This window comes from Simochromis diagramma, unplaced genomic scaffold (genome assembly GCF_900408965.1).
Source record: "Simochromis diagramma unplaced genomic scaffold, fSimDia1.1 OVJJ01000309.1, whole genome shotgun sequence".
NCBI classification, from domain to species: domain Eukaryota; kingdom Metazoa; phylum Chordata; class Actinopteri; order Cichliformes; family Cichlidae; genus Simochromis; species Simochromis diagramma.
Genome location: NW_024387313.1, coordinates 23,673 through 47,483, shown reverse-complemented (window position 1 = coordinate 47,483; position 23,811 = coordinate 23,673). Strand labels below are relative to the sequence as shown.

The 23,811-nt window shown below is 41.3% G+C and overlaps 1 protein-coding gene across 1 annotated transcript in view; it reads right to left on the bottom strand.

The window, feature by feature from the left end:
• Positions 1 to 2,988: 2,988 nt before the first annotated feature.
• The window catches only part of zswim8 (zinc finger, SWIM-type containing 8), a gene marked incomplete at its 5' end in the record, with an annotated part of 40,147 nt that continues 19,324 nt past the window's right edge, over positions 2,989 to 23,811 (bottom strand). Inside the window, 11 exons of the mRNA XM_040005078.1 lie at positions 2,989 to 5,368; positions 8,135 to 8,313; positions 9,713 to 9,832; positions 10,151 to 10,324; positions 11,035 to 11,212; positions 12,332 to 12,829; positions 15,476 to 15,699; positions 15,799 to 16,088; positions 18,623 to 18,845; positions 20,207 to 20,353; positions 21,743 to 22,064. Of these exons, the coding sequence (XP_039861012.1) occupies positions 5,165 to 5,368; positions 8,135 to 8,313; positions 9,713 to 9,832; positions 10,151 to 10,324; positions 11,035 to 11,212; positions 12,332 to 12,829; positions 15,476 to 15,699; positions 15,799 to 16,088; positions 18,623 to 18,845; positions 20,207 to 20,353; positions 21,743 to 22,064 (2,559 nt within the window). The remainder of the gene's footprint in view (positions 5,369 to 8,134; positions 8,314 to 9,712; positions 9,833 to 10,150; positions 10,325 to 11,034; positions 11,213 to 12,331; positions 12,830 to 15,475; positions 15,700 to 15,798; positions 16,089 to 18,622; positions 18,846 to 20,206; positions 20,354 to 21,742; positions 22,065 to 23,811) is intronic.

Below are 23,811 nucleotides of genomic sequence, written 5' to 3'. Positions count from 1 at the left end.
TGGAGTCCCACAGGCTAACCAAGCCCGGTAGGACTCCTTCTTCAGCTTCATGGCTACACGACAGGCACCAACTATCTTGCGGCCGCAGCTCAGTGGAGCGGCTTCGGCAATCGAGGTGCTGAACATGGACCATGGACCAGTCTCCCTTGGAATGCTGTTGAAGCTCTGCCGGAGGTGTGAGTTGAAGATCTCGCGGACCGGGGCCTCTGCCAGACGTTCCCAGCACGGCCTCACTGTACGTTTGGGCGCGCCAGGTCTGTCCAGCATCCTCCCTCACCACCAGGTGGTGATCAGTTGACAGCTCAGCCCCTCTCTTTACCCGAGTGTCCAAAACATATGGCCTCAGGTCTGGTGACACAATTACAAAATCAATCATTGACCTGTGGCCTAGAGTGTCCTGGTGCCACGTGCACTTATGGACATTCTTATGTTCAAACATGGTGTTTGTTATGGCCAAACTGTGATTTGCACAGAAGTCCAATAACAAAACACCGCTCGGGTTCAGATTAGGGAGGCCGTTCCTCCCAATTACGCCCTTCCAGGTCTCACTGTCGTTGCCAACATGAGTACTGAAGTCTCCCAGTAGGACAACAGAGTCCCCAGGGGGAGCACCCTCCAGTGCCCCATGCAGGGACTCCAGGAAGGCTGGGTAAGCTGAACTGCCACTTGGCGCATAAGCACAGATGGGAACAAACCCTCCCGTCCACTGGGAGAAACCCCAACATACCTGCAGCAAGCCAAGGGGATACCAAGATACCCACCCGAGCCCGACGCCTCTCACCAGGGGCAACTCCAGACTGAGACAGAGTCCAGCCCCTCTCCAGGAGACTGGTTCTAGAGCCCAGGCCATGCGTTGAGGTGAGCCTGACTATATCTAGCCGGTACCTCTCAACCTCACGCACTAGCTCAGGCTCCTTCCCCACCAGAGATGTGATATTCCATGTCCCAATTGCCAGTCTTGGTAGCCCGGAATCGGTCCGCCAGGACCTCCTCTCCTGGCCGCTGCCCGACATTGCACCTGACCCCTACCATGCCTCCTGCGAGCCGTGACCCTGCAGCAAGATCAGCCCATGTCCCTTTTTCGGGCTGTGCCTGGCCGGGCCCCATGGACTAATGCTCGGCCACCAGACGCTCGCGCTCGGGCACCCTCCCTGGGCCTGACTCCAGGGCGGGCCCCCCGGTAACCCTACCCCGGGCAGGGTGAACTGTTCCCTTGATGGTCTTTTCATAGGGTTCTTCTGAATCGCTCTTTGTCTGGTCCCTCACCCAGGACCAATTTGCCATGGGAGACCCTACCAGGGGGCAAAAGCCCCCATACAACATAGCCCCTGGTATCCCTGGGACACACAAACCCCTCCACCACGATAAGGTAACGATTCACGGAGGGGAGCTCTAATTAAGTTATAACTGTTCTAAGACTGTAACTTTGAAACTATATTAATTATTTGGGACATGGGAAAAGAACTATATTGGACATCATCCGGTTATATATATACTGTATATAGTTCATAGAAAAAAAACAAACCATGCAGGGTCCATCTGGCGACTTCCAAACCCTACAGGCCCTGCTTCTAATATCTTGATTGGTAAACAAAATGGACAAAATGGATTGCTTCATTAGCTTTGCAGCTGGAACAGCTTCAACTCTTCTGGGAAGGGTTTCCACAAGGGTTAGGACTGTGTTTATAGGAATTTTAGACCATTCTTTCAAAGTGCATTTGTGAGGTCTTTACAGTCCCGTGGCAGCTTTACTTGGATGCAGCTGCTCGGTTGTGGAAACCCATTCCGTGAACCTCTCCATGCATTGTTATTGGGCTAATCTGAAGGCCACATGAAATTTGGAGGTTTCTAGCCACTGACTCTGCAGAAAGTTGGCAACCTTGGTGCACCGTGTGCCTCACAGTCTGCTGAACTCGCTCTGTGATTTTACGTAGCCTACCACTTTGTAGCATGGTTGATGTTATTCCTAATCGTTATCACTTTGCTATAATACTACCACTAACAGTTGACTGCGCAATATTTAGTAGCAAGATATCTGTGTTCTCAGTCATTCAGGTCATCGTAGTCTAAGGAGCTTGGAAAGAAAAGTGTCTGGACTTCTTTAAGTTGCTTGAAGATGTTTCACCTCTCATCAGAGAAGAGAAATGATGAACTAAAGAAGCTTCTCGGAAATTTCACGACTGAACTTATTCCACAGGTGGCATTCACTGAGCTCCTGAGAGTGAGCCATTCTCTCACAAATAAAGCAGTCTGCATACCTAGGTGTTTGATTTTACACACCTGTGGTCATGGAAGCAATTGGAACACTTGAATTTGATGATTTGGATTTCTGTGGGAATTTTGGCAATACAGTGGTCCCTCACTACATCGCGGTTCACCTTTCGTGGCCTCGCTGTTTCGCAGAATTTTTTTGTGCAATTTTTTTTTTTTTTTTAAAACAACGCTTTGTGTTCTGGGTCCTGATTGACTGACAATGGTCTACAGCCAATCTCGTGCTGTGTCTCCTGTACAGTACAGAATGCATTCAGCTTGTCAAATTTACACAAATCTTCACTAGCAGTGTGACTCTGAAGTGCTGTACTGTATGTTTGTAAGTTTTCTCCCCAACAAGAGAGAAAAGTGAAAATGTTCATTTCTGTCTGAGAAAAGTGTATAAAGTGTGTAGTGAGGGGTTTTACAGCCCTAAAACATCTATAATAATAATTTTAGATAAATAAAGTTGGCTACTTTGCTGATTTCACCTATCGCGGGTTATTTTTAGAACGTAACGTAAACGAGGGACTGCTGTATAGTATATATGACAGTGGGTATTGTCAGGAAAAGGATTGAACAATCTGAGTCTTACTAATTTATCAGTTGATAACTGCTAACTCTTGTGGCCATGGGTGAGATATTGCACAGAAACACGTTGGTTTGGTCATTTTAGCCTAAGTTGGATAAAACAAATAAATCCCTACTCAAACCCACAAATCAGTCAAAGCAATTTAGTGTTTTCAATGATCTTTATTAAAGTAAACTCTACACTTTTACTATTGCTTTTATTTTTTTGTCTTTGCACTCTCAATTAGAACCTTTTGCAATCAGAACATATACAACTTTTCAATCGAACTACACTTTTGAGAAATACAAAAATATCACAGTACATTTTCTACTACGTCACCTTCACCTGTGAGGTCCAGAACCAATGAGCCAGTTTCAGAACCACAGCAGCTGCCTGGACTGTGTCAACATGTCTTGAAGTAACAGCACCATGGGCTATGAGCTAACCACATCGAAGAAGAGGGCCACTCAAACACACTGTGTCATATGTGTCTGGTAACTGTCTTGAAGAGTGTTGGGGCTTAAGTGGACCAGAAAACTGAAAACAAAGAAGATGGCACTTTCCAGAGGAAAGCCAAAGCCATGTCTGATTAAGAGAACGTGATGCCAAAGTAATAGTCTCAGAACATTTGGGTTTTAGATGATTAGCTACACTGTACATGTGTGACAGTGTATACAAAGCATGAGCAGCATATAATTCAGGACCTCGGACAACCTAAAACGCTAAGCTGATATGGTGACTGGTACTGATTACACTATAATAGATGTCAGTGTAATCTGCAGAGAAAACAAATGTGGTTGAAAGGTGAGACAGCGATGTCTGGTCCACTGTGTACATTTGCTGAACCAAATTCCTAGCCTTCAAAAACAGGCACATGAATAATAAAGCAGACATTTCAGTTTTGTGTGGCTTATTTGGGTTTTTCTGAGTGCGGCCAGAAAGTTTTTCTTTTACACTTCAATCATCCAAACAGTGGTTTTAGTTCTGTTTGGTGCATCAGAACAAGGCAAATGCACTCCATATCACTGGACAAACAAAAGGCTTATAAAGGAGTGTTTACACGGTATGTTTGGCTTTTACAATATGGAAAACTTTGGACGAAAAAGGATGTGGATCAGTCAAATGGACAATGCTGCTTCCAATAGGTCTGCCATCTCCATCCACACTGCTGTATTCTGTGCATTTAAACTAGTCAGTGCTTTAGATGCGGTGAAGAAGGGCTGGATGCGTGATTTTAATATTTATGGTCATGCTATTCTAAATTCTTTTTATTACGTTTTAGTCAGGAGTCTGTTTAGTAGCTGTGTTTAGACAGCATTGTAAATTAGATTAAGCAAATCTAGTTTGCCTTAAAGCATTTTTATATTTATATAAAAGATCTATTAAACGTTCTGACAGCTGCTGGAAATCTGGGGATTCTATATTGGAAAATTATTTTAAAACAAACAAACAACTTAGCCCAAATGGGACTGATAAGGTGTTTTGACTGTTGGACAGTGTAGCTCGAGAAGGCCTTGCAGACATTGTTTGCCTAAGCAGTGGTGAGGTGGCCTCTGGTTTTGGTCTGGAGCTGTTCATGTCACTTCTCAGGCAGGCTAAAATGTACAAATGTATCCCACACAACAGAAAAAGCACCTTCAGCATTCCCTCACTCTCGTCCCATTCCTATTTGCTTACGTGTCATAGCCTATTACAAAGTATCAAAAAAAGATTAAACAAAATACTGAAAAATCCTCACCAATAGGGACAATAAAATGCTTCATATTAAACTTTTTTTTTTCTTCTTCTCACAAATCATTGTTTTGTCCCACACTGTAATGATTCATATCCATGGTGACAAGACTCTGGTGAGTGAAGCATCTAACACTACACAGGAATGTTGCAGCATAAAAATAACTCACGCAGTGGTTTCCTTTAAAACAAAACTAAAAACAGAATACAAAACAGTGAAAATGAAGTGAGGATGAGGGGGAGAGATCCCTGTCAGTCTTAAGTTGAGGAGAAATGAAGAAAGGAAGGAGTACACCGGAATTCCACATTTACATAACGATAAACAATGATAAAAGATCAGCCAGGAAGAGCAGGTAAGTGACCAGGCTTCTTCACAACGCTCTGGTGGACAAACACAAAAAACGAAAGTAAGTCTGTGAATTGGGGAATGGGAGTCGATTGCACTGCCTATGTGCGCTTCACTGAGTCCTCGGAGCAGGGAGCAATGGCCCTAACAAAATCACACGTAAGTGTGGTCAGCTCAGTGCAGTGGCAGTAGCTATGCTGGAGGCTGGATGGGACTTCTTGGCCCAGGCTGACGCTGAGCAGATTTTGTCTCCCCGAGTGTGCTGCTCACGGAGAGAAGGTTGCCATCTCCAGGGATATACGCTGCCATAGTTCCTTGGTCTGTTTGCCCCTTTTCAGGTTCTGCAGCACATCATTAAACTGCATCATACCCACAGGAGTCAGACAGAAAGCACCTCTTGCGCTGCGGATCATGTTGACAAAGTCATCGTAGTCAGCAGGTGTCAGGTGGATGAGCCGGTGGTGAATATGCTGCAGAGAGAAAAGGAGGTGACACTGGACAATGTAGCCTGAACCTTCCTATTTAAGTGGAGCTACTCACACATAACACATGCTGGACTATAATTGCGTGGATGCCCTCAAAGGGCATCCACACTATTGAGTTCCTGTTTCTCTTTATTCTTTATTATTCTGGTTGCTTCCGTACGTTTTTTGCCGCTTAACTACTCTCTCAGTGTTCATGCTATTTGCACTGTTCAAACTTTGAAAAATTCTGCTCTTTCTGCTAATCATTGCTATGACTTTTGGTGCTCATAACTTCTATACTTTTTGAGATATTGAATTTTTTATGCAATATTTTTTGCCCATTTCTGCCATATTATCAATGGCGTCACTGATTTTCCTTGCTGGACTGAGCTGTGTTTTAGCTCAGTGAGATGAGCAGCCGTTCTCAGACTGGGAGGCCCGGGTTCAAATCCCGCTTATGGCAACATTTCTTTCAGTTACCAATTCAACTTATTTAACTCTTTTCAACACAAATTTCAGCTTTTTCACCCCTTTTCAGCAAAATTTTCAGTTTTTCTGCTGTTTTCAGAAAAAACTGAAAAAACTGAAAATTTTCAGAATTTTCACTTCTTTTCAGCACAAATCTCAGCTTTTTTCAAAACTCTTTTCAGCAGAAATTCTGCTGATTCACCTCTTTTCTGCAAAATTTTCAGCCTTTTCACCTCTTATCAGCACAAGTCTCAGCAGCTTCTGCTCATTTCAGCAAAATTGTCAGTCTCTCCACCTATTCTTTGCGAGAATGAGTTTGGCTCAGTGAGATGAGTGGCTGCCTTGAGACCAGGAGGGCCAGGTTCAAATCCTACTCAGGGCAACGTTTTTTTTTACCACTTTTCAGCAAAAAATTCTCAGTCTTTACCCCTTTCAGTAGAATTTTTTGCTTTTCACCTGTTTTCATCAAAAATTTCTGCTTCTTCACCTGTTTTCAGCAGAATTTTCAGTTTCTTCACCGCCATACAACTTTTCAACTTTTTCAGCAGACATCTTCAGCGTTAAGGCATCCAATTTTTCTAGTTTACGACAGTGTTTCTATAAAGCTAGGCCACTGTAAAATTCAACCAACTTACAGATGTGCTTAAATGATTTACAACCTAAGTCCAAAAAAACAAAAATGTAAATTTAAAAAAGAATGATTTTCTAATCTTATAAACCCAAATATTATTGACAATCGAACAAAAAGAACATCTCAAATGTTTAAGCTGAGACATGTTACTGACCTGTTGCCATTCAACCTCAATTAGTTTCAAAATGTTCATATAGCTGTTTCTTTTCAGCTTTCTTTTCAGCTAGTTGCCCAGTTCATTTTAAATTTGATGACATGAAGATTTTCTCAGTTTAAACATTTGATACGTTTTTGATGCTCTACTGTTAATAAATTATGGCTTTATGAGACTAACAAGTCATTGCGTTCTGTTTGAACTGGTATTTCACACAGCATCACAAACTTTTGGAACTGGAGCTGTAAATCTACATAATTGCTCGGTGCAGCCGCCACAACATCTGACAATTAGCTGCTGGGAGGATATGTCAGTCACTATGAAGTGGCCGGAAAAAAAATACAGAAAATATGTAAAAAGAAAATTAACATCGAGTCAGGGTATTATCAGATTCAGGTTATCACAACAGATTCCCAATCGGTCATGTAATAGAAAATTTCTTTTTTTCTCATTTAAAGTGCTGCAGTGCTTATGCTCAGTTGTGGCAGCGTAATGGAAACTTCCACTCAACAGTCTAGAACTAGCTCAACCCATGTCAACCTCAACAGCTGAAGAAAACAACTCTCTTTTGCAGGCGCTGATAATACCAAGGGCATGAAACAGTGTACTCGTTGTAGTGGAGTGTTTGTTAGGTTTCATAGCGAGCCGCGTGAGGTGGTATGATCAGTTTGTTACTTCCTCCCTTTTTGTGAACGCATAAAGGAGTGGGAGCTCCACTTCCGTCTCAGAGACTGCATGACAGCATCTTGTTGGATGTACTCTCTCTTGTGTGCGTGATAATAAACAGCGTTGATTATAGTAACTGTGTCTGCAGACTTGTTCGTTAAAATTTCCACGACAGTCACTTGGGCCTGCGAACACATGTAGACAAATATTGGCCGAACCTGGCTTTTTGCAACAGCTCTATCGTGCTTTCCCTTGTCTGATACTTTTTACTCTCCTTACTGAAAAACTTTGTTTTACTTTATTTGACTGAATTACATTTTTGGCTGTAAAAGATTTTAATTACCTATAAATATGAGATACTTGTGGGAATCAGTCCTGCAGCCCAACCTGCATTACTCTTTGTCATCAACCCCATTATGAATACAGTGGTCCCTCGCTATATCGCGAGCTTGTCAAATTTACACAAATCTTCGCTAGCAGTGTGAGTCTGAAGTGCTGTACTGTATGTTTGTAAGTTTTCTCCCCAACAAACGCAACAATGTCGATGAAACATTTTGCACCGTCAGTGGCAGCTGGGGGTGTCTGGTTTGATCCTATAATACTGGACTTATTTTTCTACGAAGGTTTGAGCTTTGAGAGTTTAAACAAGAGAGAAAAGTGTGAAAATGTTCATGCCTGTGTAAGAAAAGTGTATAAAGTGTGTAGTGACGGGTTTTACAGCCTTAAAACATCTGTTATAAATTGTAAAAAATAAAGTTGGCTACTTCGCGGATTTCACTTATCGTGGGTTATTTTTAGAACGTAACGCCCGCGATAAATGAGGGACCGCTGTATTGCGGTGAATATGATGTACCTGCAGATAGGCTTGCTGGCAGCGCTGGACAAGTTGTTGGAAAGCAGGTGTTCGAAGATGGGCATGGATGTGGGCAGGGTTCAGCCTTTGCAAGGCCTCCATGATTAACTCCTGCAGGACAAATGGACTGAGGACGCCTTTTGCTGCTCCAACACAGAACTGGTACACATAGTTGACTCCTGGCAGGATGGAAAGAGTGAGAGAAAAGTCTGCCTTGAGCCATCTAGACAGGAAGGAGTAACAGTGATTAAGATGGAGGTAGGAGTCAACTGATCCAGGGATTGCTGCCTGAGTTGACTCCTACCTCTGTCTCAATCAGATTTGCATTAAACTTCAGCCAACACACAGATCATCTATAAAATTTCAAATAATAAATCAACTGTGGAAGAAATAAAAAAAAACGAGACAGATTACAATTTAACTGAAAATGACCATGGAGCGGTTAATCCCGTTATCTCTTGAAATGCTCTTAAAGCAGTCTAAAGAGGAAAGCTTATAGCTAAGCCAGCATCAATTAAAATAGCTAAAAAGGAAACATACACAAAAGAAGAGGACTAACTGTCTGAAACTGAATGACATGTGACGCTTCATTATTTCCTTTTTAAAAGGACCCTTCATTATTTAATTTGATCCTTTTGCTACGTCAGGAAGAGGAAGCTGTGGACTGGAGTGAAGCCTGTTTATTTGTCTTCATGGTTACAGCATCAGTGCCAGAGATACCGGCAGGATGAACAAACTAATCCGCAGAGCTGAAAGCATCATTGGTCAGTGAGGGACAGGAGGTCACTGAGCTAACTGCTCTCCATCATGGAGAACCCATCACACCAAAATACACTCCACATGTCGAGGCAGCAGCGCTCCTTCTCCCTCAGTCCGATTCACACTTCCTGCCATAAAGAACGCTTCAGGAAATTCCTGCCACTCTCTATAAAACTGTACACTAACTGTTTTTCTGTGGCAGAAGAGTCCACACATAGTTATCGGTTTTACCCTTTCTTCTTTTTCATATAGTTTAGTAATACAGTTTGCACTACTCTCTTGCACAGTGTCAGTCATACTTCATGTTACTTTTGTCTTTTCCCCCCATTATTGCATATGTAACATTTTTGCACTCTCTTAAGGCCCCCATTATGCACCTGTGGCACTTTTATTCAAGTTGGTTGTTTATTAAATGTAAACTGTACTCTTTCTATTCTTTATTTCCTTATCCCTTATGGGATCATCATTCCCATCCATCCGCCACAGAGAGTTCAGGCTATGTTGAAAAATAAAGATGGTCATAATTTTACAATCTCTGTTCTCATATACTTCATTTCCATTTATTTTTCCAAATGTTTCAATACATTGTTGCCATTTGCCATTTCCCAGCAAAATGCAAAGAAATAATGGATGGCTTAAGACCTAGAACATTACTATATAATTGAAGGCTTTACTTTTTTGTATTTTTTTTGTTTTTCAAAATTGGCTTCTGTAGCAACTATTTCTTTTATTATCTTACTTCCCCGATTTCAAATAGAATGCAAATATGTGTCCAGGTCAGTGCAGCCAGAGATGTCCCTTTATTTGGTAAAGTCTCACCTAGCCTGGCAGCAAGTCCCAGCAACCATTTGACGTCCTCAGTATAAGGAGGGCTCCTGGAGAAGTTGTTGGGATGGTCATTGTGAGCCCTTCTGCCCAACATCTCTAATGCCAACATGCCTTTACCGAAGACAAGGAATACATATTGGTTAATAATGCAGACTACTTAGACCAGGGCTGCCCAATCCCAGTCCTCGAGAGCTACTATCCTGCAGCTTTTAGATGCATCCTTGTTCCCACACACCCGAATCAAATGAATGGCTTGTTATCAGGCCTTTGCCAAACATGATGGCATGCTGAAGAGGTAAACAAACCATTTGATTCAGCTGTGTTGGAGTAGGGATGCATCTAAAAGCTGCAGGATAGTAGCTCTCGAGGACTGGGATTGGGCAGCCCTGACTTAGACTAACATATAATCAGAGAACATAAACTACTCACCAACTCTATAAGCAGAATGCAAGTAGTGCAGGCCTTGTTGGCTAATGGGCTGGCTGTGCTGCTCATCTTCTGCTGGGAAAGGACTGCTGACCAAGGAGCCAGGCTGAGAGGATAGAGAGGGCAGAGATGCTCCCTGGATGGCCTGGATGGTGGGGCCAGGGTGAACACCACCAACTACAACATTACAACAGACACAGTACATTGGTTAGCAATGACAACATACAATTGTTGTGAAAAGTTTACATTCACTAATAAAGGGCATGAATGTACCTTCAGTGGCTTTAAAAACCCCCAAAGGTTTACGTTTATTTTAGGTTTTCTCCAATTCACATATGGTCAAAAATATACATTTATGCTCAAATACATACATATAGTCAAGTTGTTTAATACGTGGTGCTGAAGGTTCTGCGATTGCAGTTCACTACAACGGGTACTTTCTACCATAAAAAGGATCAGTCTGAACAGTCCAAAGAACTCAGTTAAACTAAGAAGGAGAATAAGGATTTAAACAAGGAAAGTCCTTTGGAGCTATTTCTAAACAACTGCAGATTCTAAGATAATCAGTTCAAACACGTTATTCAGTTGCTTCACCAAGGTCTAGAAGAAGACATTGCCATGGACCAAGACAGGGGGAACCAAGAAAGAGGCCCTCTGACTGAATTTGTAACTGTCCACACGGACAAGCTAAAAAAAGAGCGGTTCAAAGAAATGATTAAAAGTCCCAAATTAACCTTGACATTCATGCTTCTGATGAGTGTATGTAAACTTCTGACCACAACTGTATGCAAACTCGTCCATGTAACAATGTAACAATTACCAGCAAAAAAAAGTTTTAATTCAGAAGAATTAGCAACTGCTGATCTTAAACACAAAGTAGTCCCGACCTGCTACAGTGGTGCTAAGTGGCAGACCAGCCTCAGTGTGGTAGGGGTGGACAGCAATTTGAGTCATGGACGGTACAGGAACACCAGGGAAGGCGACAGCCGTGGCTGCCATTGATGGCTGGGGGCCAGTGGCCACTGAGAATGGATACTGGGCACCAATGAATGCTGGGTGCATTCCCTGAAGCAGTTAAGCAAACATGCAAGTTTATTTGCATATTATTATGAACAGTCTAGAGAGAAATTTTCACAAAATGTAGTCACTGTGCTGTACAAGACAATAAAAACTAGGAATTAATGAGATGCACATTTGAAAAAAAACAATACTACTACTAATAGTTGTGAAAACATTTGTGATACGCACACACACTTATTCATAAACAGCACTGGATATAAGAATCGTCTCTTTGTCTGACATTAGGATCCTGAGGAGCTGTACAAGCTTTTCCAGTTGCTATAAAAGCCGTCAGTATCTATAATTATGAAACTGTTAGGCAAGTTTGAAGATCTCGCATGTAAAGTAATGTGCAAAAGTATTGAAGTAGCCCTCATCTCTTTACCAAGGAGCCAAACAACTTAACAAAGTAAGCAATAAAAGAAAAAACTAATAACGCGTAATCCAAAAAGTTACTGGCTATGAGATCATTCGCGCTGTGCTTCTTTTTTCTTTGTGTGTGTGTGCACGCGCGTTTGTTTGTCATTGTCATGTAATTTAATTTGCCTTACATTAAATATATAGGGGTCAAAACAAACCATATTTGATATTTCTGGAACAGTACCAGGAAACACTCCTGAAAAAAGTATGTATGTGTATGTCTGTCTATCTGCTATATTTCTTCAGTGTGTCAATTTGTTCTCATCCTGGTTTTTGTTTTTCAGTTCAACTGTACCCATATGGAAAAGAAATAGTAAAAACTTATATGTGATTTACTCATGAAAGTGGCCACTTTCTCATTACTTTCATACATTGTTTTAGTAAGTATCCAAAACATACAAGTTTCATTATATAATTTTTCAAGGGATCTTATATCTGTTTTCACTCTTATATGCTTTTCATACAAGTTTCACACAAGACAGATACAAACTTTATAAGATTTATATATATCTTTTCCATATGGGTAGCAATGTCTTTCAGCTTGCCATTATTTTGCGTTTTCTTACTTTATGGGGTGTTCCCTTTGAATTTAACCGCTTGCAATAAAATATTTTTAGAGAAGAATATAAAAGACTTTAAAGACAATGAAAAACATAGTTGAGTCAAAACTATCTAAAATGATCCAAAATGTACTTGTGGTCTGACCTGTGGATATGCAGCCCCAGACACAGGGAAGACGGTGGGCCGGGGGACATGCTGCAGAGGGTGCCCTAGGTATTGGGGTGTGCAGACGGTGGGGAGATGGGCCTGGATAGTGGTGTATGGGTGGAGGCCCGGGGTGTGGGGGTGAGCCATAGCCTGGCCAGGCATAGCGTGGGATTGGTAAATGGTGGACCCTACAGAGATAACTGGTACGACAGCGGCTGCAGTGACGGAAGCTGTGACTGTTGCTACCCCTGGAGACTCCATGTTGACTCCACTGTCAAGAACACCACAGCTAGACTCTGGGGGCCTCCTGCCCGAACCGCCGTTTGCCCCACATCGGCCGGATGTTTCCCGTTGTTGGCTTGATCCTCCACCTACTGACTGCTCATACAACCAGTACCACTGGTGAGCCACCTCAAACAGAACCTCGGGGTAGACACCTCCACCCTTAGCTGCTTCCTCTACTGCCATGCAGGCCTTCTCCAGCATGACATTATCCTAGAGGAAAACAGGACAGAGAGGAAGTGAGATGAGGAAGCAAAACGTTTAATGAATGAAATTTAAATTTACTCTTGGAAACATGGGCTATGTAATATTGCTGCTTTGGTTTAAGGTTATGGCAGACTGCCATAAGCCACTTTCACAGTAATGTTCCTCATAACTCAGATATTCCCACACACCAGATATTTTATGTGCAGGATTTGACAGTACATCACAAGACACATAAACCATGAAGTAACATTTTTTGTTGAATTTCAGGTTATATTTGATAGTTACTTTGATAATTAGAGAAACCACAACATAAATCCAAAAGATGTAATATCACTGACTGCTAAGGAAACAACATTGAAACTGACTTGAATTGCACCTCTACAAACAAATTTGGGACATTGCAAAATGTAAACAAAAACAGAAGGCAATGATTTTTGAAATCATAAAAAAAAACAATATTTTACTCACATTAAAAAGCAGAAAACATTGTTTAAAATGAGAAAATGTACCATGTTGCAAAAATATGAACTTCTTTTGAATTTGGTGGCTGTATGCAACAAAAAACTTGAAACAGGGCCATTTTTTCCTCATAGTATTATTATCCTACATTACATTGTTAAATCATAGTACCATATCGATGACTGCTGTCATGCTTTACTGCTGTATAAATAAAACTCAATTGGATCCCCTCTTTTTTTAAACAACTCTGTAAATATCTGGGAACTGATGAGAGCAGATGCTGGATTTTCTGAGAGGAACGTTGTACCATTCTTTAAGCAGTGGATCCAGGGGTTGCATGTGCCACCATAAAATAATCTCTTGCCACCCCCCTAGTGCCAACTAGTTTTGTACATTGTTAATGCTAACAAGCTAGCATTAACATTTTGAGCCTAGCTACAATTAATATTGAATATAAATTCCAGTACTGAATATATTGCATAGTGTTAAACAATCCTGCCACATCATTTGTTCACTTTGATATTTGATAACTTTCATTTCTATCAAACAATACGACATCCTTTTGTTCAATAGACACGATCCAGTTCATATCATATTGCTGATAAAGTGCTTTGAGTGCTCTGAGAGAATAGAAAAGTGCTGCATAAGAATCTGTCCATTTAGCATCCACCACATCACTCCACCATGATAAAATGACCGCAAACAAGAAGTATGGCAAAGGAAAGGAATAGTTAATGACCCCATAGGGTAAAACATACTCTTTCACTGGTGGAGGGAATGACATGGCATGGGCACGTATGCCTGTCTGTTGAACTGGCTTACTTGTGTTTAATGATGATATGAGTACTGATAGAAGGATCAGGATAAATTCTGAAGGGTACAGGGATATATGCTTCTTATTTCTACACTGTTTTCTCTAACCAACATTCACACACATTCATACTCCGATGGATGCTTCAGAGAGCAACTTGGCAATGCACAACGATATTTGGCAATGCAGACTGAGGGAACCACCAACTTCATCAGCCAATGATGTGCTCCACCTCCTCAGCTACAGCCACCCCAGGGAAAAAAAAAAAAAATCAGCGTTGCTGATTTCTGTGAGTGTACTCAGTGTTTTTGCTGCTATCCTCCTGTCACTTTTGCAGAGATGAACTCTTAAACATTGGACAGTCATGTCTATATTTTTTTCCCCTGGTTTTCATTGACGATGACTCATCAAACTATGTCAGCATGCCTCACTCCCATCTATACACCTGGTGAACATCCGATCACTGGCAAATAAAATGAGTGAACTTGTAAAAAACTCCTCTGCCTCTGCTCTTCGGATGCCAGACTTCAGGGGGTTTTTCCCAGTGGACTAAAGCGTGGAGCTCTCAGGAAAAACAAGAGGTGGTGGAATCGGCTTCTAAATCAGTAAAGGCTAGTGTGCTGTCACACTCTGAGGAAAGTGACGTAGCCCTCACCTGGAGTCTTTCTTTATGAACTACAAACCTTTTTATTTACAGAGGGAATTCTCTTCATTCATTGTGGTCGGTGTTTACATCCCACCACAAGCCTGTGTGTCAGAGGCTCAAAATCAGCTTGTTGACCAGATAGCCAACAAGGAGAGAAAAAACATCTTGCCTGAGCATTATTTCTAGGGATTTTTACAGTGCAAACCTCACCCATGAACTTCCAAAATGCAGACAACAGATTAAGTGTTCCACCAGGGATGCTAAACTACTAGACCACCCTCTGTGCTGTTCCCTGTGCAGCTCATGGACTCTCTGATCACTGTCTGCTTCACCTTATAGCTACTTACAGAAAGAACGTCTAAGTCTGAGATTAAAACCACGAAGAAATGGACTAAGGAGTCAAAGGAGGAATTACATGTAAAGAATGTAAAAAATAATGAAAAACCATTAAATGGTCTAAAGATGGCTGTCTAGAAATGGTTGCAATTTCTAATCACTTAATGCAATGCAATTAATGAAAATCAAATTAAAGTTAAAAAACAATTCTATAATTGTCTAAACTAGTTATGGATCTCTAGTCATGTTAATCAGTATAATCTGTCCCTTTTAAATAAAATAAACAAGTTCTAACAGTTAGAATTAGTAACAGTCTAACTTATAATCTTGCCAGTCTGTTTACTAGACATGCCTTAAACCTTTAGTGGAAAGTTACTGTGCAAACCCCCTCCCATAGTACCTGCTCTTTACACTGCACCAAAGCTCTTTGGATTTCATTAGGATTGAGGGCATGAGCATGAGGCAAGCAGCTCAAGGCCAGCTCTGCTGCTGCCCGAACCATGTTGGGGTCCCTTGCTCGCGATGCTCGGTCCGCAAGGGATGCCACCTCTGGAGGGGTCAGGTGACCATCCCAACATTCCACCAAAATGTTGAGGGCAGCACTGCCGATTTCCATGGCTTGGCCTGAAAACAAAAAAAGGACACAGGAGGAAAAGTAAGTGACTAACGTGGGCCATTAAACGTGGGCCATTATCTTTTTCCTTCAGCCACACTTCTGCTCACCCGTGATCCAGGACACGTGGGAGGAATAGGTCCTGGACAACCAGTTAGGTGAAACGAAATTGTGGAGGCCAAGAGCATACAGGCCAATCTCAAAGGCACATAGGTGCAGGTTTCTATGTGGACCTTGGTGCCCCCCACTGGCTGAGGGCTGAGTGAAAATGGAGGTGGAGGAGTTTCCTCCAGCTTTGATCAACACAGTCTTAGCCAGTTCAAAGTAAAAGTGAGCTGCTGCTTCTGAGGGCTGATTGGGGACATGGGGGGCATGACACTCAGGACGTCGTCCTTTGTACCTAAACAAAGAATTTATGAAAAATTAATTAATATTAATTAAAATAGATACACAAACTGTGGATTTCCCGCTATGTAACCAAAGCTCTTTACTTCTTTAATTTAATTTTGTAGTAGTATTAAATAGTATTAAATCTATAGGGCAGTATGAGTTTTTTGATCCCGTTAGGTCCATCAATGTGTACATTAAACAAATATGTAAGACTGCTGTTTTGCATTTGCGCAATAGCACTCAAGAACTAGTTTATCCCTCCCTGAAAAGCTTACAGTTGATCCAAAATTCTGTAGTGAGAGTACTGATAGGGATTAGAAACAGAGAGCATAATTATGGCTTCATTGGCTCCCTGTTCAATCCAGAATCAAATTTAAAATGCTTCTCCTCGTATACAAGGTCTTGAATAATATGAGACCCATATTATCTTAAAGACCTCATACTATCGCATAACCTCAAAAGAGCGTTTACTTTTTAGATTAGACTTAAAACTTTCCTTTTTGCTAAAGCATATAGTTAGGGCTGGATCAGGTGAGCCTTAGTCCTTTAGTTATGCTGCAATAGGCCTAGGCTGCTGGGGGCTTCCCATGATGCACTGGGCATTTCTTGTGTTTAATCATTAGTTATTATTAATCTCTGACTCTCTTCCACATGTTGTCCAGTCTTCCTCCCCTTATTTCTAACTAGCAGGCAGCTGAACATCCATTTCTCTGTATTATCTGTCTACCTTAGAATATAAAGTGCCTTGAGTCAACTTTTGCTGTGATTTGGCACTATATAAATAAAACTGGATTGAATTTAATAATAATTTGATCCAAAAAATGTCAAATTTGGGTTTCTTGACAGTAGGGCTGCCACGATTAGTCGACTAGTCACGATTACGTCGACTATCAAAATCGTCGACGACTGATTTAATAGTCGACTCGTCGTTTGAAGCTTTGTAAGATCCTGAAAGACGCAGGAATAAGTAGCAGGATTTAAGATTGTAATAACGGACTGGAACAGAAGATGGCAGCACTGCATGTACAAGGATGCCAGCTGCCGTTAAACCCCGAAGAAGAAGAAGAAGCTGTGTCCCAGAATTCATAGCGCGGCCCAGCTCAGTTTCCAACAATGGCGACAGCTAGTTAGTTTTAATATTACTCTTATTATTCTTTCTGGGTCACAAAATAAACGTTTAACATATTTTCAGGCGAGAATGTAGCTGTGTAAACCTCAAATATCTGCTCAGTTTATCAAGACACCGCATATTTTCAAAAGCGCTCCGATGTTTTCGGAGACGTCTGTTACCCACTAGCTCGATAGCTAGCCGGGGGCTAGGCTCGCTAGAGCCGTGAGAACACCGGACTCCCGGCAAATCGTTTTCAAACCCACCGCCGTCTTTCACTACTCAGGTTAAACATGATATATGAGTCACTTAGACAACTTCAAAATGTTATTGTTTGGCTTTTTTTTAGTATTTTATTTGTTCCTGAGTAAATCGGTTTGGCTGAGATTAAAGTTATAGTTTTTACACAGCTGAATAAACGTCAAGCAGACAGCTGATTATCAGAAGTGTGAGATGCTTGAGAATTTACTCCGGTGTCCTGTTATAAACTACGAATCCTTGAGGCCAAGTCCATAACATGTAACTGTTTCAATTAGATTGATTGTCATTTTAACTGACTTTTTTATTTTTATTTGAATTTTATTTTTTATTTTGTTTGTATTCTTTCACTTATTGTTGCGTGTGTGTTGTTGCTGCCTGTGTTTGAGTAATTTCTGTAACTGTGAGACATCTGCTGCTGCATATCTTGGCCAGGTCTCCCTTGAAAAAGAGGTTTTTAATCTCAATGGGATCTTCCTGGTTAAATAAAGGTTAATAAATAATAAATAAGGAGTTTATTCACCGAAACAATCTGCAGATTTCATTAAAATTTAATAAACTATCATCTTGTCTCTATTTTTAGTTAGCACATACCTTAAACACTTAAAGCTGTAAGCTAATGATAGTTATATAAGAGCTGGTGCAATAAGCTGTACGCTGTACGTCCAATGGATGATGATCTGATTAGTCGACTAATCGCAAAAATAATCGGTGACTAGTCGACTATCAAAATAATCGTTTGTGGCAGCCCTACTTGACAGCCACCATAACTCACTAAGACCAGTTCTAGGTTTCAGTGAACAGTACATAGACCAACTGGAGGGCTAAATGCATCCCTCAGGTCTTGTGTCAGGTCCTTTCTGGACCTTTCTTTTTCTTATTTCTTATGGATTATCCTTCTGTAGATATTTTTTAGGCCTCCCACATCTTCTTTTGTGCACCAACTTTCCTCAATTAAAAAAACATAAACAAACAAACAAACAAAACAAACCAAACAAAAAAAACCCCACCCCCACTGCCAGCATGACTACACATGCAGAGTTTTTGCCTGATAGCTTGTTGGGAATCATTTTATTGGTGCTTTTCAGAGATTCAACTAAAGAAATGCAAAGCTTTAGTTATCTTTTGCATACATCTCATACTCAGTATGCACCCAATATAAACATGTGTAAGTTTACCTGCTTGTGTCCGTGCTCTTGGCTCTGGCCCCACCTCCTGCTCTGCGAGAGCCACTGGAGGAGGAGGAGCCTAAAGAATCAGATGATGAACTACTGATGCTGTCGCTGTCCTGACCCCGCCCCCAAGATGCTGCTGCCCAGCCGCTCCGCATTGGCCGCCGGCTGAGAGTAGGAGAACTGTCTGAGGTGGTCTCTGGAGCACTGCTATCAATACTCGCCATACCTGTCGAAAAAAAATCAACATCCAGTCCTGTTTGATGTGTATGTATACACATATGAATATATACATCCATATATATATACACACATATATACATATACATATATATTAGGGGTGCAACGATACTCGTATCGATATTGAACCGTTCGATACAGTGCTTTCGGTTCGGTAAGCATATGTATGAACAATACAAAATTTGTAATTTATTTATCAACTTTTCTTCTGACGATGCTGTCTGTGTTGAGCGCTCAGTGGATCTGCGCTCGACTACTCCGCCTAGGCTGCACTGTCGAGTGCAGATCCACTGAGCGCAGCGCAAGCTAGCAAGACAGAAGCTAAGCTCGTTGCAACATGGCAACTGCCTCAACGCTACCCAAACCTCCCCCACCCTCATTCAGATCTGGCGTTTGGAACTATCTTGGTTTTCATGTGACGTATGACCCTGATGGTAAGCGCGTCATGGACTAAAGTAAAACAGTATGTCGGATGTGCCACGCAATGCTCAATTACATTGGTGGGAACTAGTGCGTTAGCGCAGTTAGCTCGTTAACGTGTTGACGCCGTCCAGCTCCACGCACGGGGCGATCCACGGTAGCTCGTTAATGGAGATTTGCCACGTTATGGTGTTAATGTCATTTTAATGAGATTAAACGCTGACAGCACTAGTGGGAACACAACGAGTATGACTGCACATTTATGCCGACATCATCCTAGTGCAAAGACAAGTGGAAGCAGACAAAAACAACAAGCACGCATGCTACAAACTTTAGCCGAGTCATTTAGACAGCCGTTAGCACATGATTCTCCTTATGGGGACCTGATATGTTTAATATGCTGCTGAGAGTATAGCCCAGAAGAAGCGTATAGTATAGGTTTTATTTTGGAAAGAGCCATTTCTCTGTAATAAACTCTCTATTCCAAAGATGAGGGATTCCTCAATCAGATTAATTTTTTTAAATTATTTTGTCGTTTCAGCAACATTAAATTTAAAAACTGTACTTTTGAGTTAAAATATATATTTATAATTTTAATAAATGACAAATTAAAAAGGCATGAACTTTTTTTTTTATATCGAAAAAATATCGAACCGTGACACCAACGTATCGAGCCGAACCGTGAATTTTGTCTATCGTTGCACCCCTAACATATATACACATACACACACATATATAAATAATATAAGAGTGTGGAGTATTTCAGTAAGGTTTAAGGCCTGAAAAAAGTACCATTTATACATATTAAATAGGCCAATAATCAAAAGTACCCATCTCATAAAGCAACATTTTTTCTGAACAAATGAAAGCAGTATTCGGCGTAAAAAAGTATAGATAATAATAGCAGTCTTAATAATAGTAACACTGTACCAGTGTGTTTTTTCTTCTGCCGTACAGGTGAGCCCCAGCAGCGTTGGCTATATCCACAGCGTGCCCCCAGTGCCAACCGACTGGGCACTGTGGCCTCCTTAAATGAAGCGATGTCATTCTGCTGGTCACTTGAAGATGAAGGCCCATCTGAAAAAGCGAGGACAGATCATGAGATCTCTTTACAGACACATGCACGCGCACACGGCCGGGGAACAGTTGAACATTTTGATGTGGTAGAAGCAGAAAAAGGTTTTTAGCAAGTTTAGGACAGCAAACAGCCACAGATCTCCATTCCCCACCACACACTCTCATTCACTCTGACACATGGTCCTGAGTAACACTCATCCTTCAGGAAACTCAAACCTGACTGTGTACAACATCCAAATGCCACTACTGAACTCCACTGAAGTCTTTTGTACTACACTCAAGCCACCTTGTAACTACACAGCCTCATTTTTACTGTGTGCACTTTATTATACAGTGTGCTTTTTATTCCTTTTGTTATTTAATAATAAAGACTCCATAATAAAGACTTTAACTGATCAAGCACACACATCCATACATATGCAATAATACTAAGTGCAATAATCCTTTCTGTCATCGTTGTATTTTTTACTCAGTTGTATATAGTATTTGTATTTGTATTCTATTTTTATCTTATTGTATATTTATTTTATTTTATTCTACTGTATATAGTATTTTATTCTATTCTGTACAGTTGTGTACTGTATTTATTCTTATTGTATTCTAATTTTTGCCTCATAACTTTTGCACTGTCCACTTCCTGCTGTGACAAAACAAATTTCCCACGTGTGGGACTAATAAAGGTTATCTTATCTTATCTTATTTAGATTTCAGTCTTTCTGTTCCGTTATTCATATTTAGACTTTGTTATGTATACCATGGTTTATGTTGTTTATATTACTGTTTTGTTATCCATATTTCTTGGGTAGCAGTCGGGTGGAGCACCCACAGATTTGTTGTATATGTACAATGACAAAGGGCTATTCTATTCCATTCTATTCTAAGTTTGCCAAGGACCAAATTATGATGCTAAGATGACTGGGTTAGAACATCTCCAAAACTGCAGCTCTTGTGGGGTGTTCCTGGTCTGCAGTGGTCAGAACCTATCAGAAGTGGTCCAAGGAAGGAACAGTGGTGGACTAGCAACCAGCGACCTAACTGCTGAAAGAGTTTGCTGGTTCTGACCGTACACAGACAAGTAAGTATGTACTGGTCTGTGGCTATGTGTGTGTGTGTGTGTGTGTGTGTGTGTGTGTGTGTGTGTGTGTGTGTGTGTGTGTGTGTGTGTGTGTGTGTGTGTGAGAAATGCATGCAGCACTTGTTTACAGCTTTTATACTTTATTTTTAATATAGTTATATAGTGAACATGCGGAAAAACCTAAAACTATACGATGACATTTATTTGAAATGTGTTTGGAATTCAGTAATAAAAAGTCCAAGTGGATGTTTGTGCCTGGAGAATGACAAGAACACACAGGTGGAAACCAAGAGACGTGGTAATGGGGTTCTTACCATGCTCCCTGGTCTCAGCGGCACTCTCCCCTGCTGTGTTATTTGGCACTGGGTTCAGATCAGCCTGAGGAGCCACCCCCTCTCCGCCAATTGTCAGAGCAGAGGAAGAGCTTGAGGATGAAGCCACCAAAGTAGATGCTGAGGAAGATGACGTAGCATGTTTGGAGACCACTCCTGTGGCCCCACCCACCCCACTGTGGCTGGAGGATGTATGTTTGGATGGACTACGCTGACTGCCAGCTGCTGGCTTGCTTGAGTAGAAGGAGCTTAGAGTTTGGGGCTTGTGGGTCTGACTCTCTCTGTCCAATAGCTTATCCAATATCTGAGCATGGAGGGTGGACAGGAAAGAAAGAACACATTGACACAGAGAGTAAGAAAACACTTACACTTTGCATACACCCTACAACAGAAATCCACATGAGCAACATGAAATACCAAAGTGTGGAAATCAGAAAAATCTTAGATGGGTGCGTTCAATCAATGTGCTTGGTTAAAGCACATCTTTACATACTTCTATCTAGTTGTGTGAACATATTATCTGGTGATAGTCACAATTTACTCCAAGGAAAATCCTTACCTACCTTATACAAGTAGAACCTTGTAATGGCCTGGACTGATTCTTATTTAGCACTTTTCTACTTTTCCGGAGTACTACAAGCGCTCTATACAACATGCCAGATTCACCCATTCACACAAGCACTGTCTGCCATTTAAGTGCTACCATTAGCAACTTGGGGTTAATATCTTGCTCCGGATATTTGGCATGCAGACTAAGGGGAGCCAGGGATTGAACCACCACCATTTAGATCAGTGACCTGGTCTAGCTCCTGAGCCAATGTTATTGTACCCAAAAAAGATGTACATCTAACATTCTTATTAATTGCCTAATATCATTATCAGAGAAAGAAAGAAGAGATGAAAATTCTTTTGATGAGTGTCGAAGGGTATCAGACACCTGAGAATGGAAATATCCTGTTAAACTTGTTAGCAAAGTAATCAAACGTCAGACTCAATGTAAGAACACAACTGTCTGACCATCTATAGCTCTCCTCCATGGGTCAAAGGAGCTTGCAAAGAAAAGCGTCTGGACTTCTTTAAGTTACTTGAAGACGTTTCACCTCTCATCCGAGAAGCTTCTTCAGTTCTAAGGTCAAATGGTGGACAGTCCCAGATATAGGGCTTTGGAGTTGACGTCACGCCGCAATGCATTGTGGGAGCGCGGCGCCATTTTCGGGGTCTACGATCCAAACAAACTCACTGTTGGAACGGCAACGACAACAAGAAACATGCTTAAAAGCAGCTCAAAAGAAAACGGACGGTATAGAGACCGATTGCGTCCAGAGGCGAAGCAGCGGTATTTGAAAAAAAATAGAGTGCATCGCAAATCTGGACCCATATGAAATACGGCAGTGGAGTAAAGACCCAGACGACTTACTGCCACTGTCCTACCCCGATATCTTCACCTATCTTGTTTGTGGAGTAAGCGCTTACACTGCGAACCAGTTTCGTAATTACAAGTCACTGGAGGCGCATATCCAATTTACAAATGGCTGGGTGCAAGATTTGGCTATTTTCAAGCCGCCAAACTCTGAGTACGTCATCATTCATACCAAGGTAAGTCAGCTGGAGTGCATCCAGTGAAATAGCCATTTTCCACCCCCACCATAATTAATGTTATACATTTATCATTAAACTGCTAAAATATCGTTATCATATTATGTGCCCATAATTGTAAAGTAGATGCAAATTAACACATTGATAATCGGGCAAATTATTAACGCCAATTTGTGTCCTCCCTGTCTCCTCCTGCGAATCTTTACATAGCACATATGTCTGCAAAGTCACTCCATTCGATGCTTGATCGCAATTTCTATAACTTCCGAGACCACCAACGATAATATTATTCAGCTATAAAGTGTGATGTGAACATATTTAGAACTTACTGGAATGAAAATGTCTTGAGCACACCAGCTGATATCTGGAGACGTAACAGAACTTGGTAACAGAACTTGATATCAGCTCGTCTCACGGCTGCTATCCAGGCTAGACGCCTTCGTTTGGTAATATCC